General features: G+C 44.2%; 1 protein-coding gene across 2 annotated transcripts in view; it reads right to left on the bottom strand.

Annotated features, from left to right (window-relative positions):
• Positions 1–1,941: 1,941 nt before the first annotated feature.
• LOC137373221 (ethanolamine-phosphate phospho-lyase-like) overlaps positions 1,942–20,328 on the bottom strand; it is a 56,290-nt gene continuing 37,903 nt past the window's right edge. For both annotated transcript variants that reach the window (XM_068038078.1, XM_068038083.1), the window contains exons 11-13: positions 17,726–17,856; positions 14,833–14,927; positions 1,942–5,195 (exon numbers count right to left, since the gene is read on the bottom strand). In XM_068038078.1, the coding sequence (XP_067894179.1) occupies positions 5,007–5,195; positions 14,833–14,927; positions 17,726–17,856 (415 nt within the window). In that variant the 3' untranslated portion in view covers positions 1,942–5,006. The remainder of the gene's footprint in view (positions 5,196–14,832; positions 14,928–17,725; positions 17,857–20,328) is intronic.

Here is a 20,328-nt window from a genome sequence, read left to right as displayed (position 1 = left end):
CTCAAATCTCTTATGAGTTGCGCCCCTGCGCTGTCAGCTGAGGTGGAGGCAGGCTGCTGTCCTAGCTGCCCCGTGGCTTGGGATGACCTTGGCAGTCATCTTCTGGCTACTCGAGGTGCTGGTGTCACTAGCAGATGGTGTCTGGCTGGCCCCCGGTCTCTCCAGCTGTCTGCTCGTCGGCATGCTCCATACCTGCACGAGAGAAAAATGCATTGAAGGGTTAAGGGCTTCCCATTTCCTCATCCTGATTATCCCTGCAGAAGAGTTCCATGTGCCCACTGGTGGACACATGAGCTGTATGCCTTGAGTGCCAGATGCACCCTTGTACCCCTCCACTCCACTCACCCTCTTCGGTGGGCACTCCTGCTTTGCCATTTCCTCTTCCATGGGGGTCATGATGTGCAGGTATGGCACCCCTCCGCCAGTCTTTGCCCTTTCCTTGCCGTTGTGTGCAGTCTCCTGCTGCAAGCACAAGAAAGAATACTGTTGGTTTACCCACGAAGACAAGCACAATGCCTATGCTGGTGGCAGCCCAGTGGTCCATGATGGGGGCACACGAATGCCTCCTGTAGACGACCACTCTTGAAAGACCTCTTGGGGGGGGGGGGGTCAGAAATGACAGACGGGCACCTCTCACTGAGATGCAGCCATTCCTGTTCCTCTGGCAGCATATGCTGCTGCCTAACCCTATTGCAACGGACTGCGTGGTCACTTCCACCAAGCACACCCTCTTGCATTGCCACATGCAAGTTTCAAAGGGAAAAGAGGTATGGAGTACTCACCTTGGAAGAACAAATGAGATATGGATGTGCTTGCAGCACTCGATCCAGGTTTATTGGGTGACCCCATGGCTATTGATCTCCTCTGCAATCTCTGTCTAGATTTACTTGGTCAGGCAGGCCGGTCTCCTCCTCTCATCCCTCGGGAAGAGGACCCCCCGCCCCCCCCCCCCAACCGCCTTGCCCTTACTGCCTGGAGGAGAAGCTGCAGGGAGGCATTGCTAAACTGTGGGGCCACCCAGGGCCCTCCATCGGCTCCTTCACAGCAGTCAGGCAGGAGCTCCTTGACAGCAGGCAGGCAGAGGCTCCTTGACACTGACAGCAGGCAGGCAGGCAGAGGCTCCTTGACACTGACAGCAGGCAGGCAGGCAGAGGCTCCTTGACAGTGACAGCAGGCAGCGGAGGCTCCTTGACAGTGACAGCAGGCAGGCAAGGTTCCTTCACAGCAGGCAGGCACCTGATACAGCCTCATTTCCTGCCTTTGCAGTTCAATTGGACGGCCCCCACGTCTCCCAAGTTAATTGGCTGGCCGCTGAACGCCCAAACAGAAACAGCATCCGCATCCAGTCCCGCTACCGGGACCTGCAGCCTTGTGGCAAAATCCAAACCTACATGCTTGCAGAATTTCTGTTTTATTTCAGGTTTCTAGCAATTGTTCTTTAAAATCTCATCAATGCCACCCAAACTTGAGCTCCTGAAGTATCTGCTCAAATGATGAATTGTGGACTAACCTGTCCTAGTTATGTCTTGGTTTTCTTTTTGATGGTTACAAAATGGTGCCCAATCCGAGGCTAACTGTGATAGAGCAAAACATTTTATGAACTTTCATCTCAGAACCTGGGTTGAAAGCCAGGAAATGTTGATGAAGTAAATGTTTATCTGTTAGCTACAAGGTCTTTAAGTGTTTACTAAAATGAGTCTGGGATCTTATCACTGTTCCTACTCAGTGCAAACTCACATAACAACACTGCTTTTAATTAATGGTCACACCTAAAGGCCTCATGAAGGCTTGTGGGAAACAGTACCCTGGTGATAGAAATAACATCCCCGCATCATTTCCCCTAAACACACAAAATTACACATCACCATTTGCTAATTTTCCTTTTGAAGGCAGTAACAAGAGGACTGACTGGGCCCAACACACACTACTGGACTAATTCAATTGTGTCAAGGATTTTATTATATTTGTACAGATTGGTGTTATACTACTGACATCAGAATGTGAGGAGAAACCACTTCAGGAAAACTGTTATAATATTACAGCACCAGATCAGGGAAAAGCTAGTTAAAAACATATGATTCCACAGATTGAATACACACAAGTAAAACGTTACTGCTACCTTAAAAGCTGCTATTAAATTTATAAGAGGTAGTTGAGACATTAATAATGAATGTTGGAAACTGATAAGCATTCATAATGCATTACAGCTCAACCTAGTAGTCACTTACAATGTGGAGGCTGGAGAGGACTCAAATGACATGGTGATATAGAGGCTCTGGAAAAAAGTCAAAGTTCCACTAGTTACCATGATAAGCTTAGACAGCTGGGTTCTTTTACCCCAGAAAAATGTAAACTTCAGGTTGATTTAATTGAAGTATATAAAATGACAAAAAGGTTAGACTATGCCTGTGTCAACAGATGATCTGAACTAGATAAATTAGGGAAAATGAAGTGCCATCTATATAACCATTGACCTAGGTCAGATGATCAGAGAATTTTTGCTGCACAGAGTTATCAACATGTAAAACAAGTTTTTGGTTCATGTGGTGATTGCAAATTTGCTGCAACATTTCAAAGAGAAGCCAGATGAGGCTAATATCACTGTATACAAAATATAGATGTGATGGAGAGTGAGGGATCTCATGGTCAGTATGATCTGGAACGCATGCTGTTGCTTTCAGGGGTTGGAGAGGAATCTTTCAAATTGTTTTCTCCCTGAATTGTCCTTGGGTTTTAAAATTGGTTTTTCGCCTCTCCCAGGAGATTACATGACTTCAGGGACAGACTCGATGGACCATCTAGGCTTTTCCTGTGCAATTTTGCTCCTGGTCACTTTGGTAGTTCCTCAATTCTCTTAAATTACTCTCTTGAACTGTTCTGAACAGTTGAAAGTCTCAAAAGTACTGTGGTCCAATTTTATACAAGTCTTGTTTTCAATATAAATGTTGTAAATGTTCTCTCTGCTCTGCACTTTTAAGATCTCGACATATGTTTTCTATTCAACAAATTTCATAAGGGGCAACATTCAGAGATCATGAGGGAAAGATTGCCTCTTGCTTAAAAAAAAGGGCAATTATAAACATATGTCTGTTTAAACATGTAGGAAGAATGTGTTTAAAATTTTTACTATGGCCAATCAAGCAGCAGAAATCTTCACTCATGGCAACCAATTCAGTGAATTCAGGCCCACATACTTTGCAGGTCATTTTAAAATTAGCTAAAGGAAAACACATTTGTCTGTCATATACATCAGTGCAATGTCTTAATTTTCTGTTTGGAAGGTGGGGTTTGTTCTGAATTACGCCAAGATATTAAGAAATGTTTACTGCTGTGACTATGTTATCAGTGGGAGAAACAAGTCTCCTTCTAAATTATGAGACAATAAGAAGTGCATTTCAGGTTGAGTTATGAGAAAATGTAATTAAAAAATATTTAGTGTTTTCTGGTTTGCACATTTCCTTGTTTCATGGAGTATAGAATTTTACATATATTATATATCTATATAGATCTCTATATAAAAAGTATTTTTCTGCTTTTAACTCAAAGGATGGTTAATTTGAGTTGGACTTCCTAACATCTGAACTACAGTTTCTGTATAAATTTGATTTGAACTTCTGAAAATTCAACACATTTCATTAAAAACCAAACTTCTAATACATATTTTTATACTTTAATTTTCTTTCTCAACTTGCAATCAAGATCCAAATTGATATTAAGAAATGTGAGCCAAGTAGCTGTCTCAGAATCACAATAATCTGTGAGTACCTTTAAAAAATATCAACTTTAGAAAATCCAAATGGAGATTTTCTGCAAATCTGAGGTTTTAATGTCATGATTTTTATTTTTAAATTGGGGAATTGAGCTTCAACCAGTGTTTGTACCATCAAGTAGGACATCAATAGTTAGAGATAATATAACCTGTGCAATTTAGGCCTCATATTTTTAAATTTGAAAATAGAAATTTTACTTTCATGTAGGCATCATAATTAAAAACGTGTCCTGCTGTGCCTCTTGATTTGCAGTTACAGACATAGTAATGTAACTGGAGGACTTTCAGAAGTTTTTGTCTTAGTGAGTCACACACCTGCATACAGTGGAGCCTTAGGGAACATGTATAAAGTTTAATTTCATGCTTCCAGTAGTATGCATTCATGTTAAGTTGCTGGCACTAACAAATCTATTTATCCAAATTTAGGATTTATTCACAATTCAAGCGACAGCCGTAAATATGTTCCTTTCTAAATCCAACAAAAGTCAAACATGACAGGCCAACAAGGAATAAGAGGAACAAGTAAACAATCTTGCACTAGTAACACAGAACTTCATCAGGAATTCAGTGTGGATTTCAGAAAGCCACATAGAATTTTCCAGACATCGGGGCGGCGGGGTGTGGGGGGGGGGCAGGGAATTCCTAAATTTGTCCTTATAAAGTACAAATAAAGGATTGCACTGCTGGAAACTTGAGGCTGCAGGGTAAGAACCTTAGTGCACTCCATGATGTTCATCAGCCTCAGTGGAGGAAAGGCTGGGCTGAGTGGAGAATTGCAGCCAATTCCCGGAACCTACTGCCCCCAGACTAGCTTAGGAGCAATGGCTTTGGCATACTTACAAACAATGCTAATAATAATTACTTTGTCTCGCCAACATAGTTTCATAAAAACATCCCCGTCAAGAAAAAAACCCCTTCACATTCAAACCATACACCAGGATTTTCCTGTGGGGTGGGGTTGGGGTGGTGTTCCCTCCTGATTGGCTGCTATAGCTTTGGCGGAAATCCAAGTTACACCACCTAAATGTTTTCCAATGGGGAGAACCCTGAAGGTGATTCCCAGCAATAGTTAATAGTCAGTGCACAAGTCCGCTAAAATAAAAACCTTTGTTAAAACCCTGGAGACAGTTGAAGCTCAGTCTAAATGGCACATATTAAAGTGCTGCAGACCCTTTCATATGCAACCAGAATGTGACAATATGCAAGCAGGACCTTATAAAAATAATGAGGCTGCATATCATGTCCTAATCCGTTTGCATGACACAGCACCATGTTCATTGCGACAGGAACTCTGTTGTTGCCCAAAAGCAATTCTGTTGGAATGGCTACTGTTTTCATCTGGACGCTCTTCACTCTGTAAAGCCTCAGTATTGTAGAGCTCATTTATGCGGCAATTGCTCAACTCAGAAACGCTGGCATGAGAAGTCTGTTTTAAAACATAATCAGAGAATCAATGAACAAACATGCTTTTTCTTCACTGCTTACCCATGGCAAAAAACATATCCAAGAGTGATATTAGAAATGGAAAAATTCACAGATGCACAGAATTGAACACAGACGGAGGCCATTCGATCCATCGTGTCTGTACTGGCTCTCCGAAGGAGCAATTTACCTAGTGCCACTCCCCCGACTTATCCCCGTAAACCTGCACATGCTTCCTTTTCAGATAACAATGCCTCAATTGAACCTGCCTCCACCACACTCTCAGGCAATGCATTCCAGATCCTAACCATTTGCTGCGTGAAAAAGTTTCTCCTCCTAAAGGCCTACTACCCGACCTGAACCCAACAGGACTCGACGACGTGTCAGGTTCAGATCGGGTAGGGTCGCTCTTCCGGGTCCAGCTTTCTGGCTCAGGTTGGGTTGGGTGGGTCTAGGTCGGACACAAAGTAAGAATTGCATTTTGCTCTGCTGGTAAGTGTTAAAAATAAAAAACTTATCTGAGCTGGGAGTGCTGGATGTCAAGGAGGGAAACTCTGTCTGCTCAGTGGACGAGCGAGCATCTCTATGACGTCATTGCGCTCATGTTGCAGCTTCCTGCAGATTTGGAGTTGCAAGGTTGGTAAAGGAAACATTCTGGTGGTTGGGTTGGGTTGGGTTGGGGTCAGGCTCGGGTCAGGTGGGGAAAAAATTGGAGGGACTCGGGCCGGGTCAGGCTCAGGTCCGATGTGGTCCTGTCGGGTTCGGGTCGAGTTTTTTCCCCCCTGACCTGAGCAGGCCTTTATCTCCTCCTGTCGTTTTTTGCTTCTTTTGCCAATTACCTTAAATCTGTGCCCTCTTGTTCTCAATCCTGCCAGCAATGGAAACAGTTTATCCCTATCTACTCTGTCCAGACCCCTCATGATTTTGAATATCTCTATAAAATCTCCTTGCCTTGCCTTCTCCAAAGAAAACAGTCCCAACTTCTCCAATGTATCTACATAACTGAAATTCCTCATCCCTGGAACAATTTTTGTAAATCTTTTTTGTAGTCTCTCTAATGCCTTCACATATTTCCTAAAGTGTGGCACGATACTCCAGTTGAGGCCGAACCATGGTTTTATACAAGTTTAACATAACGTCCTTGTTTTCTACTCTCTGACCCTATTAATGAAGCCTAAGATGTTGTATCCATTATTAACTGCTCTCTCAACCTGTCCTTCCACCTTCACTGATATATGCACATACATACCCAAGTCCCTCTGCTCCTGCACCCCTCTAGAATGTACAGATGTACATGGGAATTGGTGAGATCACATCTGGAGTATTGTGTACAGTTTTTGTCTCCATACTTAAGAAACGATATAATTGCTTTGGAAGCAGCTCACTCGACTGATTCCTGGGATGAGAGGGTTATCTTATAAGGAAATGTTGGACAGGTTGGGTCTGTATCCATTGGAGTTTAAAAGAATAAGAGGTAATTTTATTGAAACATATAAGATCCTGAGGAGACCTGACAGGGTGGATGTTGAAAGGAGGTTTCTCCTTGTGAGAGAGACTAAAACTAGGGGGCACAGTTTAAAAATAAGGGGTCTCCCATTTAAGATAGAAATGAGGAGAAATGTTTTCTCTGAGGGTCGTGAGTCTGTGGAACTCTCTTCCCCGGAGAGTGGTGGAGGCAGGGTCAATTTTTTAAAATTCATTCATGGGATGTAGGCGTCACTGGCCAGGCCAGCATTTATTGCCCATCCCTAATTGCCCTTGAGAAGGTGGTGGTCATTGAATGTTTTTAAGGCAGAGGTAGACAGATTCTTGACAAACAAGGGATTCAAAGGGTATCGGGGGTAGGCAGGAAAGTGGAGTTGTACACGAACAGATCAGCCATGATCTTATAGAATGGTGGAGCAGGTTCGAGGGGCTGAATAGCCTACTCCTGCTCCTAGTTCGTATGTTTGTACCCTTTATTTTATATTGCCTCTCCGCATTCCGCCTACCAATATGAATCATTTCACACTTCTCTGCATTAAATTTCATTTACCACTTGTCTGCCCATTCCGCTAACATGTCTGTGTCCTTTTGAAGTTTAACACTATCCTCCTCACAGCTCACAATGCTTCCGAGTTTCATATCAAATGCAAATTTTGAGATTGTGCCCTGTACATGAAGGTCTAGGTCATTAATATAGATCAGGAAAAGCAAGGATACAATCCCTGAGGAACTCAACTACAAACCTTCCTCCAGTACGAAAAACATCCATTAACCACTACTCTGTTTCCTGTCCCTTTGCCAATTTCGAATCCATGTTGCTACCGACCCTTTTATTCCATAAGCTACAACTAACTATCACTTGGCAGCTTCACATACAGCACTTGTGGTAGAACCTACCTCTCATGGATTGGCTTTCTCTTGGTGCACCTTTGCTGATGGCTGTGAAGACACCACACGTAAATGGATTGCTCGCTGCATGCCCATCATCTTTGATAGATGGAAGGATGCCAACCATAACTTTGCTCACAAGTCTGTTGTGCAGCACTGTATCAAAAGCCTTCTGGAAGTCCATGTGCACCACATCAACAGCATTAGCCTCATCAACCCTCTCTGTTACCTCATCAAAACACTTAACAAATCTGTGCTGGCTTTCCTCAATTAACCCGCATTTGCCCAAGTGACTATTAAGTTTGTCCCGAATTATCCCTTTTAGAAGCTTCCCCACCACCGAGGTTAAACTGACTGGCCTGTAGTTGCTGGGATCATCTTTACACCCTTTTTTGAACAAGGGTGTAACATTTGTAATTCTTCAGTCTCTGGCACCACCCCTGAGTCTAAGAAAGAAAGGAAAATTGGCCAGTGCCTCTGCAATTCTCATACTCTCTCTTTGCTTCTCTTATTTGCTTTTTCAATTCCCCTCTGAACCTTCTACATTCGGCTTGTTTCTAAATTGTATTATCTACCTGACATGTGTCATATGCAGTTTTCCTGCTTCATCTTAATCGCTATCTTTCATTATCCAGGGAGCTTTGAATTTATTTACCTACCTTTCCCCTTCGCGGGAATATACCTTGACTGTGACTGAACTATCTTTTCTACAAAGGCAGCCCATTGTTCAATTACCATTTTGCATGCCAATTTATCTTGGTCAGATCTTTTCTTACCCCATTGAAGTTGGATTTCCCTCAGTTAACTATTCTTACTCTGGATTGTTCCTGGTCCTTTCCATAGCCAACCTAAACCTTACAATGCAATGATCATTGTCCCCTAAATGTTCCCAAACCGACACTTGATCCACTTGACCCACCTCATTCCCAAGACCCAGGTCTAGCAGTTCCTCCTCTCTCATTGGACTGGAAAAATACTGATGCAGAAAATTCTCCTGAATACACTTTAGGAACTCTTGCCCCTTTCTGCCCTTTACACTACTTCTATCCTAGTCTATATTTGGATAATTAAAATCCCTATTATAACTACCATATAATTTTTGCATCTCTAATTTCCTTGCAAATTTGTTCCTCTACATCTTTCCCACTAGTTGGTGGCCTATAGAATACCCCAAGCAATGTAACTGCACCTTTTTCGTTCCTTAGCTCTAGCCTTGCAGCAAGGTTAGACTCAGACCAAAGAAGTTGCATCATTCCAAGCAGAAGGGCCACCCGCGCATCAACACGAGCAGAATTTCTCACCCACAGCTGTTACAAAAATTTCTAAATTCACTTGTAACAGCCCTTCAAAACACTCCCACAGGGGATGCTGAGACCAAGTGGGCCCACATCAGAGACGCCATCTATGAGTCAGCTTTGACCACCTACGGCAAAAGTGCGAAGAGAAATGCAGACTGGTTTCAATCTCATAATGAAGAGCTGGAACCTGTCATAGCCGCTAAGCGCATTGCACTTTTGAACTACAAGAAAGCCCCCAGCGATTTAACATCCGCAGCACTTAAAGCAGCCAGAAGTACTGCACAAAGAACAGCTAGGCGTTGCGCAAACGACTACTGGCAACACCTATGCAGCCATATTCAGCTGGCCTCAGACACCGGAAACATCAGAGGAATGTATGATGGCATGAAGAGAGCTCTTGGGCCAACCATCAAGAAGATCACCCCCCTCAAATCTAAATCGGGGGACATAATCACTGACCAACGCAAACAGATGGACCGCTGGGTTGAGCACTACCTAGAACTGTACTCCAGGGAGAATGCTGTCACTGAGACTGCCCTCAATGCAGCCCAGCCTCTACCAGTCATGGATGAGCTGGACATACAGCCAACCAAATCGGAACTCAGTGATGCCATTGATTCCCTAGCCAGCGGAAAAGCCCCTGGGAAGGACAGCATTACCCCTGAAATAATCAAGAGTGCCAAGCCTGCTATACTCTCAGCACTACATGAACTGCTATGCCTGTGCTGGGACGAGGGAGCAGTACCCCAGGACATGCGCGATGCCAACATCATCACCCTCTATAAAAACAAAGGTGACCGCGGTGACTGCAACAACTACCGTGGAATCTCCCTGCTCAGCATAGTGGGGAAAGTCTTTGCTCGAGTCGCTCTGAACAGGCTCCAGAAGCTGGCCGAGCGCGTCTACCCTGAGGCACAGTGTGGCTTTCGTGCAGAGAGATCGACTATTGACATGCTGTTCTCCCTTCGTCAGATACAGGAGAAATGCCGTGAACAACAGATGCCCCTCTACATTGCTTTCATTGATCTCACCAAAGCCTTTGACCTCGTCAGCAGACGTGGTCTCTTCAGACTACTAGAAAAGATCGGATGTCCACCAAAGCTACTAAGTATCATCACCTCATTCCATGACAATATGAAAGGCACAATTCAACATGGTGGCTCCTCATCAGAGCCCTTTCCTATCCTGAGTGGTGTGAAACAGGGCTGTGTTCTCGCACCCACACTTTTTGGGATTTTCTTCTCCCTGCTGCTTTCACATGCGTTCAAATCCTCTGAAGAAGGAATTTTCCTCCACACAAGATCAGGGGGCAGGTTGTTCAACCTTGCCCGTCTAAGAGCGAAGTCCAAAGTACGGAAAGTCCTCATCAGAGAACTCCTCTTTGCTGACGATGCTGCTTTAACATCTCACACTGAAGAATGCCTGCAGAGTCTCATCGACAGGTTTGCGTCTGCCTGCAATGAATTTGGCCTAACCATCAGCCTCAAGAAAACGAACATCATGGGGCAGGATGTCAGAAATGCTCCATCCATCAATATTGGCGACCACGCTCTGGAAGTGGTTCAAGAGTTCACCTACCTAGGCTCAACTATCACCAGTAACCTGTCTCTAGATGCAGAAATCAACAAGCGCATGGGTAAGGCTTCCACTGCTATGTTCAGACTGGCCAAGAGAGTGTGGGAAAATGGCGCACTGATACGGAACACAAAAGTCCGAGTGTATCAGGCCTGTGTCCTCAGTACCTTGCTCTACGGCAGCGAGGCCTGGACAACGTATGCCAGCCAAGAGCGACGTCTCAATTCATTCCATCTTCGCTGCCTTCGGAGAATACTTGGCATCAGGTGGCAGGACTATATCTCCAACACAGAAGTCCTTGAAGCGGCCAACATCCCCAGCTTATACACACTACTGAGTCAGCGGCGCTTGAGATGGCTTGGCCATGTGAGCCGCATGGAAGATGGCAGGATCCCCAAAGACACATTGTACAGCGAGCTCGCCACTGGTATCAGACCCACCGGCCGTCCATGTCTCCGTTATAAAGACGTCTGCAAACGCGACATGAAATCGTGTGACATTGATCACAAGTCGTGGGAGTCAGTTGCCAGCATTCGCCAGAGCTGGCGGGCAGCCATAAAGACAGGGCTAAATTGTGGCGAGTCGAAGAGACTTAGTAGTTGGCAGGAAAAAAGACAGAGGCGCAAGGGGAGAGCCAACTGTGCAACAGCCCCAACAAACAAATTTCTCTGCAGCACCTGTGGAAGAGCCTGTCACTCCAGAATTGGCCTTTATAGCCACTCCAGGCGCTGCTTCACAAACCACTGACCACCTCCAGGCGCGTATCCATTGTCTCTCGAGATAAGGAGGCCCAAAAGAAATGTATTCAGGAACATTTAATACCCAGTCCTGTCCTTCTTTGAGCCAGGTCTCTGTTATTAGATTAGATTAGAGATACAGCACTGAAACAGGCCCTTCGGCCCACCGGGTCTGTGCCGAACATCAACCACCCATTTATACTAATCCTACACTAATCCCATATTCCTACCAAACATCCCCACCTGTCCCTATATTTCCCTACCACCTACCTATACTAGTGACAATTTATAATGGCCAATTTACCTATCAACCTGCAAGTCTTTTGGCTTGTGGGAGGAAACCGGAGCACCCGGAGAAAACCCACGCAGACACAGGGAGAACTTGCAAACTCCACACAGGCAGTACCCGGAATCGAACCCGGGTCCCTGGAGCTGTAAGGCTGCAGTGCTAACCACTGCGCCACTGTGCCGCAACTATAGCCACAACATCATATTTCCACATGGCATTCCGCAACTGTAACTCCCCACATTCACATAGATGCACGGCAACCCTAATTTAGACTTTATTACTTTCTCCCTTACTCTGAACCCACTTCATAACTTATTATTTCCTACTCTATTAAGTCTATCTAACAAAGGACATCTTTCCATCTCTTTTTTTCTTCAAGTATGAGCAAGCATTCAGCCTAAGTGTTTATTTTCTGTTTTCTTTCTAACAGCGCTAGAAGCTAAAATCCCTTTTATTTTTCCGGTTGACTGGTGTGCGCGCGAGAAGGGCTATGGTAAAAAGGAGCTTTAAAATTTCCATCTGTGTGTTTATGTTTTACTTCATTACTGTTTTATAATTAATAAACAACAAAATTATCAGTTTAAGAAACTGTTTGGTGTGTTTTATTCTAGGATAAAAATAGAGTCTATGATTTACTGTTATCGGTAAGTGGTAAAAATTTAAATATATATTGTGACCCGTAGAGAAGTGGAACTAAATAAACAGTGCACTCCTGCCGCCTTGGTTGTAACACTATCTCTCCCAGTATTCTGTGCACCTTGGTATTCCTCTCTGATATAAGCTCCTAGTTCCCACACCACTTGCAAGTTCGTTTAAACGCTTCCCAATACCACTAGCAAATCGCCCGCAATGAAATCTATCCTGGCTACGTTTAGGTGCAAACTGTGCAGCCGATACAGATCCCATCTTCCCCAGAGCCTGTCCTTCATCCTGCACCATCTCTCCAGCTATGCATTCATCTGGTTCATCCTGCTATTTCTATACCACTTGCGCATGGAATCTGGAGATCGTTGCACCCCAGCTTTCCCCCCTTTTAAATGAGGTTCACACAATTTGTGGAGCTCGGTTACATGGATTTCAGCAGCCCACTAGTGTCTCACAAAAGTGGCCAACACTCGTCAACTCAGCTTGGACACCAAGCATCATAACGAAGTCTGGACGGCGAGCTGTTGCTGAGCGTCATCAGTGAACCTGGACAGTGAGATATAACTCAGCATCATAACTGACACTGGACAGTGAGCTGTCACTGAGTGTAGAACTGTGTCTGGACAGTGAGCTGTCACTGAGTGTAGAATTGTGTCTGGACAGTGAGCTGTCACTGAGTGTAGAACTGTGTCTGGACAGTGAGCTGTCACTGAGTGTAGAATTGTGTCTGGACAGTGAGCTGTCACTGAGTGTAGAACTGTGTCTGGACAGTGAACTGTCACTGAGTGTAGAATTGTGTCTGGACAGTGAGCTGTCACTGAGTGTAGAACTGTGTCTGGACAGTGAGCTGTCACTGAGTGTAGAACTGTGTCTGGACAGTGAGCTGTCACTGAGTGTAGAACTGTGTCTGGACAGTGAGCTGTCACTGAGTGTAGAACTGTGTCTGGACAGTGAGCTGTCACTGAGTGTAGAACTGTGTCTGGACAGTGAGCTGTCACTGAGTGTAGAATTGTGTCTGGACAGTGAGCTGTCACTGAGTGTAGAACTGTGTCTGGACAGTGAGCTGTCACTGAGTGTAGAATTGTGTCTGGACAGTGAGCTGTCACTGAGTGTAGAACTGTGTCTGGACAGTGAGCTGTCACTGAGTGTAGAACTGTGTCTGGACAGTGAGCTGTCACTGAGTGTAGAACTGTGTCTGGACAGTGAGCTGTCACTGAGTGTAGAATTGTGTCTGGACAGTGAGCTGTCACTGAGTGTAGAACTGTGTCTGGACAGTGAGCTGTCACTGAGTGTAGAACTGTGTCTGGACAGTGAGTTGTCACTGAGTGTAGAACTGTGTCTGGACAGTGAGCTGTCACTGAGTGTAGAACTGTGTCTGGACAGTGAGCTGTCACTGAGTGTAGAATTGTGTCTGGACAGTGAGCTGTCACTGAGTGTAGAACTGTGTCTGGACAGTGAGCTGTCACTGAGTGTAGAATTGTGTCTGGACAGTGAGCTGTCACTGAGTGTAGAACTGTGTCTGGACAGTGAGCTGTCACTGAGTGTAGAACTGTGTCTGGACAGTGAGCTGTCACTGAGTGTAGAACTGTGTCTGGACAGTGAGCTATCACTGAGTGTAGAACTGTGTCTGGACAGTGAGCTGTCACTGAGTGTAGAATTGTGTCTGGACAGTGAGCTATCACTGAGTGTAGAATTGTGTCTGGACAGTGAGCTGTCACTGAGTGTAGAACTGTGTCTGGACAGTGAGCTATCACTGAAGCGTCATAGCCCACCGTCCATTGTCAGTTATGACGCTCAGTGATAGCCCACCGTCCAATGAGCGTTATCACTGAGCATCATAACTGACACTGGACGGTGAGCTATTGCTGAGTATATAACTGACACTGGACGGTGGGCTATCACTGAGTATATAACTGACACTGGACGGTGGGCTATCACTGAGTATATAACTGACACTGGACGGTGGGCTATCACTGAGTATATAACTGACACTGGACGGTGGGCTATCACTGAGTATATAACTGACACTGGACGGTGGGCTATCACTGAGTATATAACTGACACTGGACGGTGGGCTATCACTGAGTATATAACTGACACTGGACGGTGGGCTATCACTGAGTATATAACTGACACTGGACGGTGAGCTATTGCTGAACTGGTTGTGTTTACAGTTGATATCCACAAATGCACAATGCTTTTGCAGGGGTTAGCATTTTGTTGCAGGTGCAGTGGCAAATGTTGATCAACTCTAAGTGGTTGCAGCGAATTTCACGGTTTCCAAGCTCCGAGGTGCGCGGGCCAATTTTAGTTCCCTCACCAGTGTCCTGACTGACTTCACACAGCAATGATTGAACTTGGAAGGCTGCTTGGTTTTTATGGCTCAGTACCAGACCACATGATGTAACTACCTACTATAGGGTTTAATTTCTTCTGTGCGCTATTTTTCGTATACCACACAGATTTATGCTAAATTCCTAACCATGTTAGGGCATTCAGCCCTTGTAATTGGGATAATCCAAGAAGCAATCCAAATCTGCACACAGATAACATGGGATTCCAAACTTAGCTTGGCTCATGTGGTTGTTTGTTTTATTTTTGGAATCAAGGTTGAAGGTGATTAACCTGGAACCAGTTCAGCTCTAATGCTATCTTTGTCTTTAAATTCACATTGAACTTGAATGCCCAAGAAGATTTTCTCAATGAGAATAAGAACATGCGTGCCTTTCTCTTGCTACCACTGAGTGTCAGGGGTACTCCATTTTCCACTGGCCTCGACTCCTCATTTGGAACTCTCACCTTGGTTCCTTTTTCGAGATCTGTAAACATCAACACAAAATATAAGAAGGAGGTTGCTAATTTACAAACATACAAAAAAAGGACAGGAAGACAAGTTGCTCTATCAAGTCTGCCCCATCCTGATATGGTGCACCGACCCATCTCCTGGGAGAGGCAAAATAAAGAGAAAATAACTGTAGTTGATTTAGGAAAGAACTCTGGGAACTTTTTCTCTGATTGAGGCAATGAAATGAGTTTCCAGAGACCATGCTGCCTGATATCAACAGTCCCAGTTAACCTTTTGTAACACAAGATTTCTTCCCCACAGAGACTCGTAGCCCTTTTCGGAAGGCCTACAGTGGAGTGGGTCCATGCTCCCTGCATACACTCAAACTGTTCCAGAGATTGATAACTCAGTGAAAAGTAGTAGTTTCTGGTCCTAACCAAACCATGCTTTTGCAAATTTGCATGATACCATCTGATCATCCCTTGCCTAACTAGCTGAAATAATCTCGCCACTAGGAAGAATTCATTCCCTTCATTATTTTAACAATCTCATTCCTATCTCCCTGAAGTCTATACTTCTCCAGTGCAAAAACCTGCAACTCTCTAAGTCTGTCCTGGTAACTATGGACATTTTTACTATTGTTTGGTCTTCCTTTGAACCACTTCCAGGGCCTGGATAGCCACCATGTGCCATGTGTGGGGACCATAACTGGAAACAGTATTTTAAATATGGCCAGACCATGGTCAGAAATGTACTTCTAGTTTTATATTTACTTATCCTAGCTATACATCCCCATACTACTTTTGCAAAGTCATAGAGTCATTTACTGCACAGGAGGAGGCCATTCGGCCCATGGACCAGAACTTTTTCCTGCTCAGCAGCCTTGTGCACAAATTCCTGCATGGTGTATTATTGGGCTCAGGCCCAAATGCATCATGCTTTGTTTGCCTTATTGAAAAATATCCAATCAGAGGCCAATCCCCCTAATGTGTCCACATCTACTGGCAAACTATTTTTTTAAAACTATGATCCCAATTTTCCATGTAGGAATTTAGGAATTCCCACATATATCATTCCCCTATACTCTCATCCAAATTCTTAAATAAAGATGGTGAAGAGCAATGAAAATAACATGGATTCCTGTGGGACTCCATTAATGACTGATCCCCAAGCGAGCCACTACCATTTTAACTAACCTCTCTACAGAAATGTAACCAATTGCTATCCAACCAAATATCTGCTTGCCAATCCACAAGACACAACCTTACTGAGTATCCTTTTGTGTGGCACTTTATTAAAGGCTTTTGAAAAATCCAGGTACATAATATCTACCTTCTGCTTACACATTGGAAAGCAGTTACTTTTAACAGGGTTTCTTCTATTACAGTTTAAACATTTTCATTTCTCTCATGTTGCAACTTTGAATCTTAACTTTTATTAATTCAAGCTTTTATGCATGGAACTCTATGAATCATGAGCTATCACAGGACCACAAGATAAAACTAGGACTACCATTTTGAAGTGACACCCATAAAAATACATGCTTGTGTAGTTTCTTTTCACTTTGGTTGTATTTTTGTGCTCATGATGGGATATAACAATGCTGGAAAATAGCAGACTTTCCCTTTTGGGCAACCAGTACTCTGCCTCAAAAGTGTGTCTTAAAACCCCGGGCCACAACATCACCCCAGTGTGGTGTTACCATTTCCCATACAAGCCATCCATATGGCCTATCTGAGTGAGACTCCCAGTTCAGTATTTCAGTGGGCTCACATCCACCTGGGGTTGAATTGAGACTGTCCAAACTCATTTTACATTAGACACTTACGGTGCGAAACGGGAGATCTGCATCCCATCATTTGCACTCAATTTAAACCCAGTTGTCAGATTACAATAGGCCAGCATTTATACTTACAATGCAATGTTTTAAAAAGCACAACACTCCCCAAGAATGAAATGGGCCCAAATGTTATTATGTGGGGAAGGTGGAGTTTGCATCAAATTTGGAAAGATGTACAACACCCAAGGATAGGCAGCCAGCTTTAACGGAGAACTGTGTTTAGTTCATACCCCATCTCCCTTCTAGACTTGAGAGCAAAGGGAAGCTAGGCAGTCACGAGCTAGAACAGAGAGTATGTGCTGGAATACTAGTATACCATTTGTGAGAATGACATTACGCATGGTGGACTGTTTATCAATCTGGGTTTATGTTCCTGATAGTATATTTTGTCATAATAATATAAAAGCAAAATACTGCAGATGCTGGTATCCTGAAATAAAAACATTTTGGCAGTTGTGTTTCAATCCGGAATAAAGAAAATGTTACTCATAAAAATGAGATCAAAAACAGTTGGAGCAGTTTTCAAAATATTATGTATCGGAATTTCCTCAAGCAGGCTTTCTGTGCCACAAAGATACGTCAGGGTGGGCGGGAGCAGTCAGAAGTTGCATCCGTCCCTCTACAATACAGATAGGGAGAAACTGTTCCCACTCACGAAAGGATCGAGAACGAGAGGGCACAGATTTAAAGTAATTGGTAAAAGAAGCAAAAAAGAGACATGAGGAAAACATTTTTTCACACAGCGAGTGGTTAAGGTCTGGAATGCACTGTCTGAGAGTGTGGTGGAGGCAGATTCAATTGAAGTATTCAAAAGGGACTTAGACAGTTATATGAAAAGGAAGAATGTGCAGGGTTATGGGGAGAAGGCAGGGGAATGGCGCTAGGTGAAATGCTCATTCGGAGAGCTGGTGCAGACATGATGGGCCAAATGGCCTCCTTCTGCACTGTAACAATTCTGTGATTTTGTATTAGTTGACTATGGTATAGCATACCTGAGAGAATTCCATCTATTTTCTCTACTAAAAACTTGGCATTCTCCATAGTAAAACACATTGGTGGTTTGAATTTCAGAACATTCCGATGGGGCCCATCAGCACTCAACAATATATTTTGTTCCTTGAGCCTATGGGAGTGAAAAAAACAAGTTTTACTGCATTGGACATTTCTCCTTGTAACCTCGTTTCCAGCTGTGATAGCCTTACCTCCAGCTAAGCCTTCTCCCTCATACGTCTAACTTCATTCCCTCAAATCTAAGGGGTGCAGGCATGAACATATCTTTTGCATAATTAGTCTAGCCATCCATCTCCAATGTGGCTGGACCATATTATGCTCTATCGGGCCATGCATTGCTGTCAAAACAGCCCAGCACTTCAGCATCATCTCAGAAAGTAAGGAAGTCCCCAGCATCTTGTCTCCTCTACCAAATGCCTTCGTAAATCCCTCCCCCTTTCACTTTCAGCCTCACTTTTAACAGCAGGGGTGAGGACTTCTTTGTCATTAAGATGGAGACCATGCATAACTTAGGCCTATTCTGCTTGTTATGTGGATGTGAAATAGCAGCAGGAGGTTTCCCAGGACACCTAAAAACTCATCAGACAATTTTTCAGGCTTCCCTGTTTTCATGACCATCTAACACCACTTCTGGGCCCCCATGCTAGCTGACATTCTAAATGGCTCCCTTTCCTCAAGCACTGTTCCCTTCCCTTTCAAAACTGTCATCGCCCCTCTTCTGAAAACCCAGGCTCGACCCCTCCAGTAAATTAATACACCATCTCCAACCTCCCTTTCACCTCCAAAGTCCTCAATGTGTTGGCACCTCCCAGATCTGTGCCCATCTCTCCTGTAAATTACATGCCAGTTTCCTGTGGACATCATTTCCTTATGCTGAAATGTAAGTTCCAGCATGGAACACATGCAACTTCGATGTAACCAATAGTGGCTTAAAGAAACTTGTGTGTAGTACTCTAAATGCACCGTTTATATAACATTCTTCAGCAAGGACAATTAGGGATGGGTAACAAGTGCTGGCCTTGCCAGCGCTGATCATGTCCCAGGAACGAATAATAATAAAAACAGCAGCAGTCTTTGAAGTAGGAGGCAAGTCTCCTTCTCACTTTTTAAACATTTCCATACTCTGTTTTTTCAACATTTTCATTTATCCTTTCACAGAGAGAGGACCACCTCAATGCCAGTGGCTCCGGCTGTCGTGAGTAAGCAGCCAGCTCAACCCCATGACTCTTTCTTCTGGCATTGGCACCCCAACACATTCCCTGCCCACACCCACCACAATCCCCCCGCCCCCAGCTGGCCCTCAGGGCACTGTTAGATGCAGCATTAGAATAAGTGATAGAAAGGCCTGTCTGGCTCAGAGGATCCACCATGTTAGGAAATAGTATGGTAACTGAATATATCTGGCAATTGATTATGTCAAGTTCAAAGTGCACTTCATTTGCTCAGCTATTCACATAGGCTGCTTTGTACAGAGCTATAATTGCATGATGATTGACTGTGCCCTTATTCTGTTCTAACTTATTGATGGAGGTCTGTTTGCCTGTGAACATCCCTTTCTCATGATTCAGTGTTCAATGGAGGCTGGATTTTATTTCACTATTAATGAATTCAGATTGAATGTGCACTTATTTCTGAATCATGGAGATCCCTGGCATACACACATTATGGGGAGATGGTGGTGTAGTGGTAATGTCACTAGACTAGTAATCCAGAGGTCCAGGCTAATGCCCTGGGGACATGGGTTCAAACCCCACCACGGCAGCTGGTGGAATTTAAATTCAGTCAATTCTTAAAAATCTCAAATTGAAAGTTAGTCTCAGTAATTGTGCCATGAAACTATCATTGATTGTTGGAAAACCCATCTGGTTCACTAATGTCCTTCAGGGAAGGAAATCTGCTGTCCTTACCTGGTCTGACCTACATGTGACTCCAGACCCACAGCAATGGCCAGCAAGCCACTCAGTTCAAGGGCAATTAGGGATGGGTAACAAATGCTGGCCTTGCCAGCGATACCCACACCACATGAAAGAAAAAAAAAAAGTAGTGCATTCATTTGGTGCTGACTTATTCATTCAGGTGATGATACTTGGCAGACATGGCAAGGCAAAGGCGGCTGATATACCATCTTGTGCTTGGATGTGTTTCAGACAAATCTTTACTGGAGAGTGGATAAGCTGCGTTCTGTAGGGAGAAGCAAATAGAAGCTGAAGACCTCTAACAAGCTGCCATCTGAGAGTCCTGGCAGATTTAAACAATGACATATCTACGCTATTATGACCAATGAGCTCTGGGGCCTGCAGCTTAGGATCTTCTGATGCAAAGGACTCCTCGCCAGGTATGTCAAGACTGAGCCCTTCCTGTAAGACAAAACTGTGAAATGTGCAGCAGACCACAATCATTCTTGCCATGCTTTCTGGTACATTCTGCAAGTCAGCCTGAGACTTCTCCAAGCATCCAAATGGACCTTTCAGAAGCCCAATGGTCCTCTCCATCACCTGCCTGCTTGCTGCATGGGCTCAATTGTAATGTTCCTCTGCTTCAGTGCAGAATGCATTGCATTCTGGAATGGAATCATCAGCCATGA

Source organism: Heterodontus francisci, chromosome 1, assembly GCF_036365525.1.
Source record: "Heterodontus francisci isolate sHetFra1 chromosome 1, sHetFra1.hap1, whole genome shotgun sequence".
In the NCBI taxonomy this organism is placed as follows: Eukaryota; Metazoa; Chordata; class Chondrichthyes; order Heterodontiformes; family Heterodontidae; genus Heterodontus; species Heterodontus francisci.
This window is presented reverse-complemented; position numbering and strand designations above follow the sequence as displayed.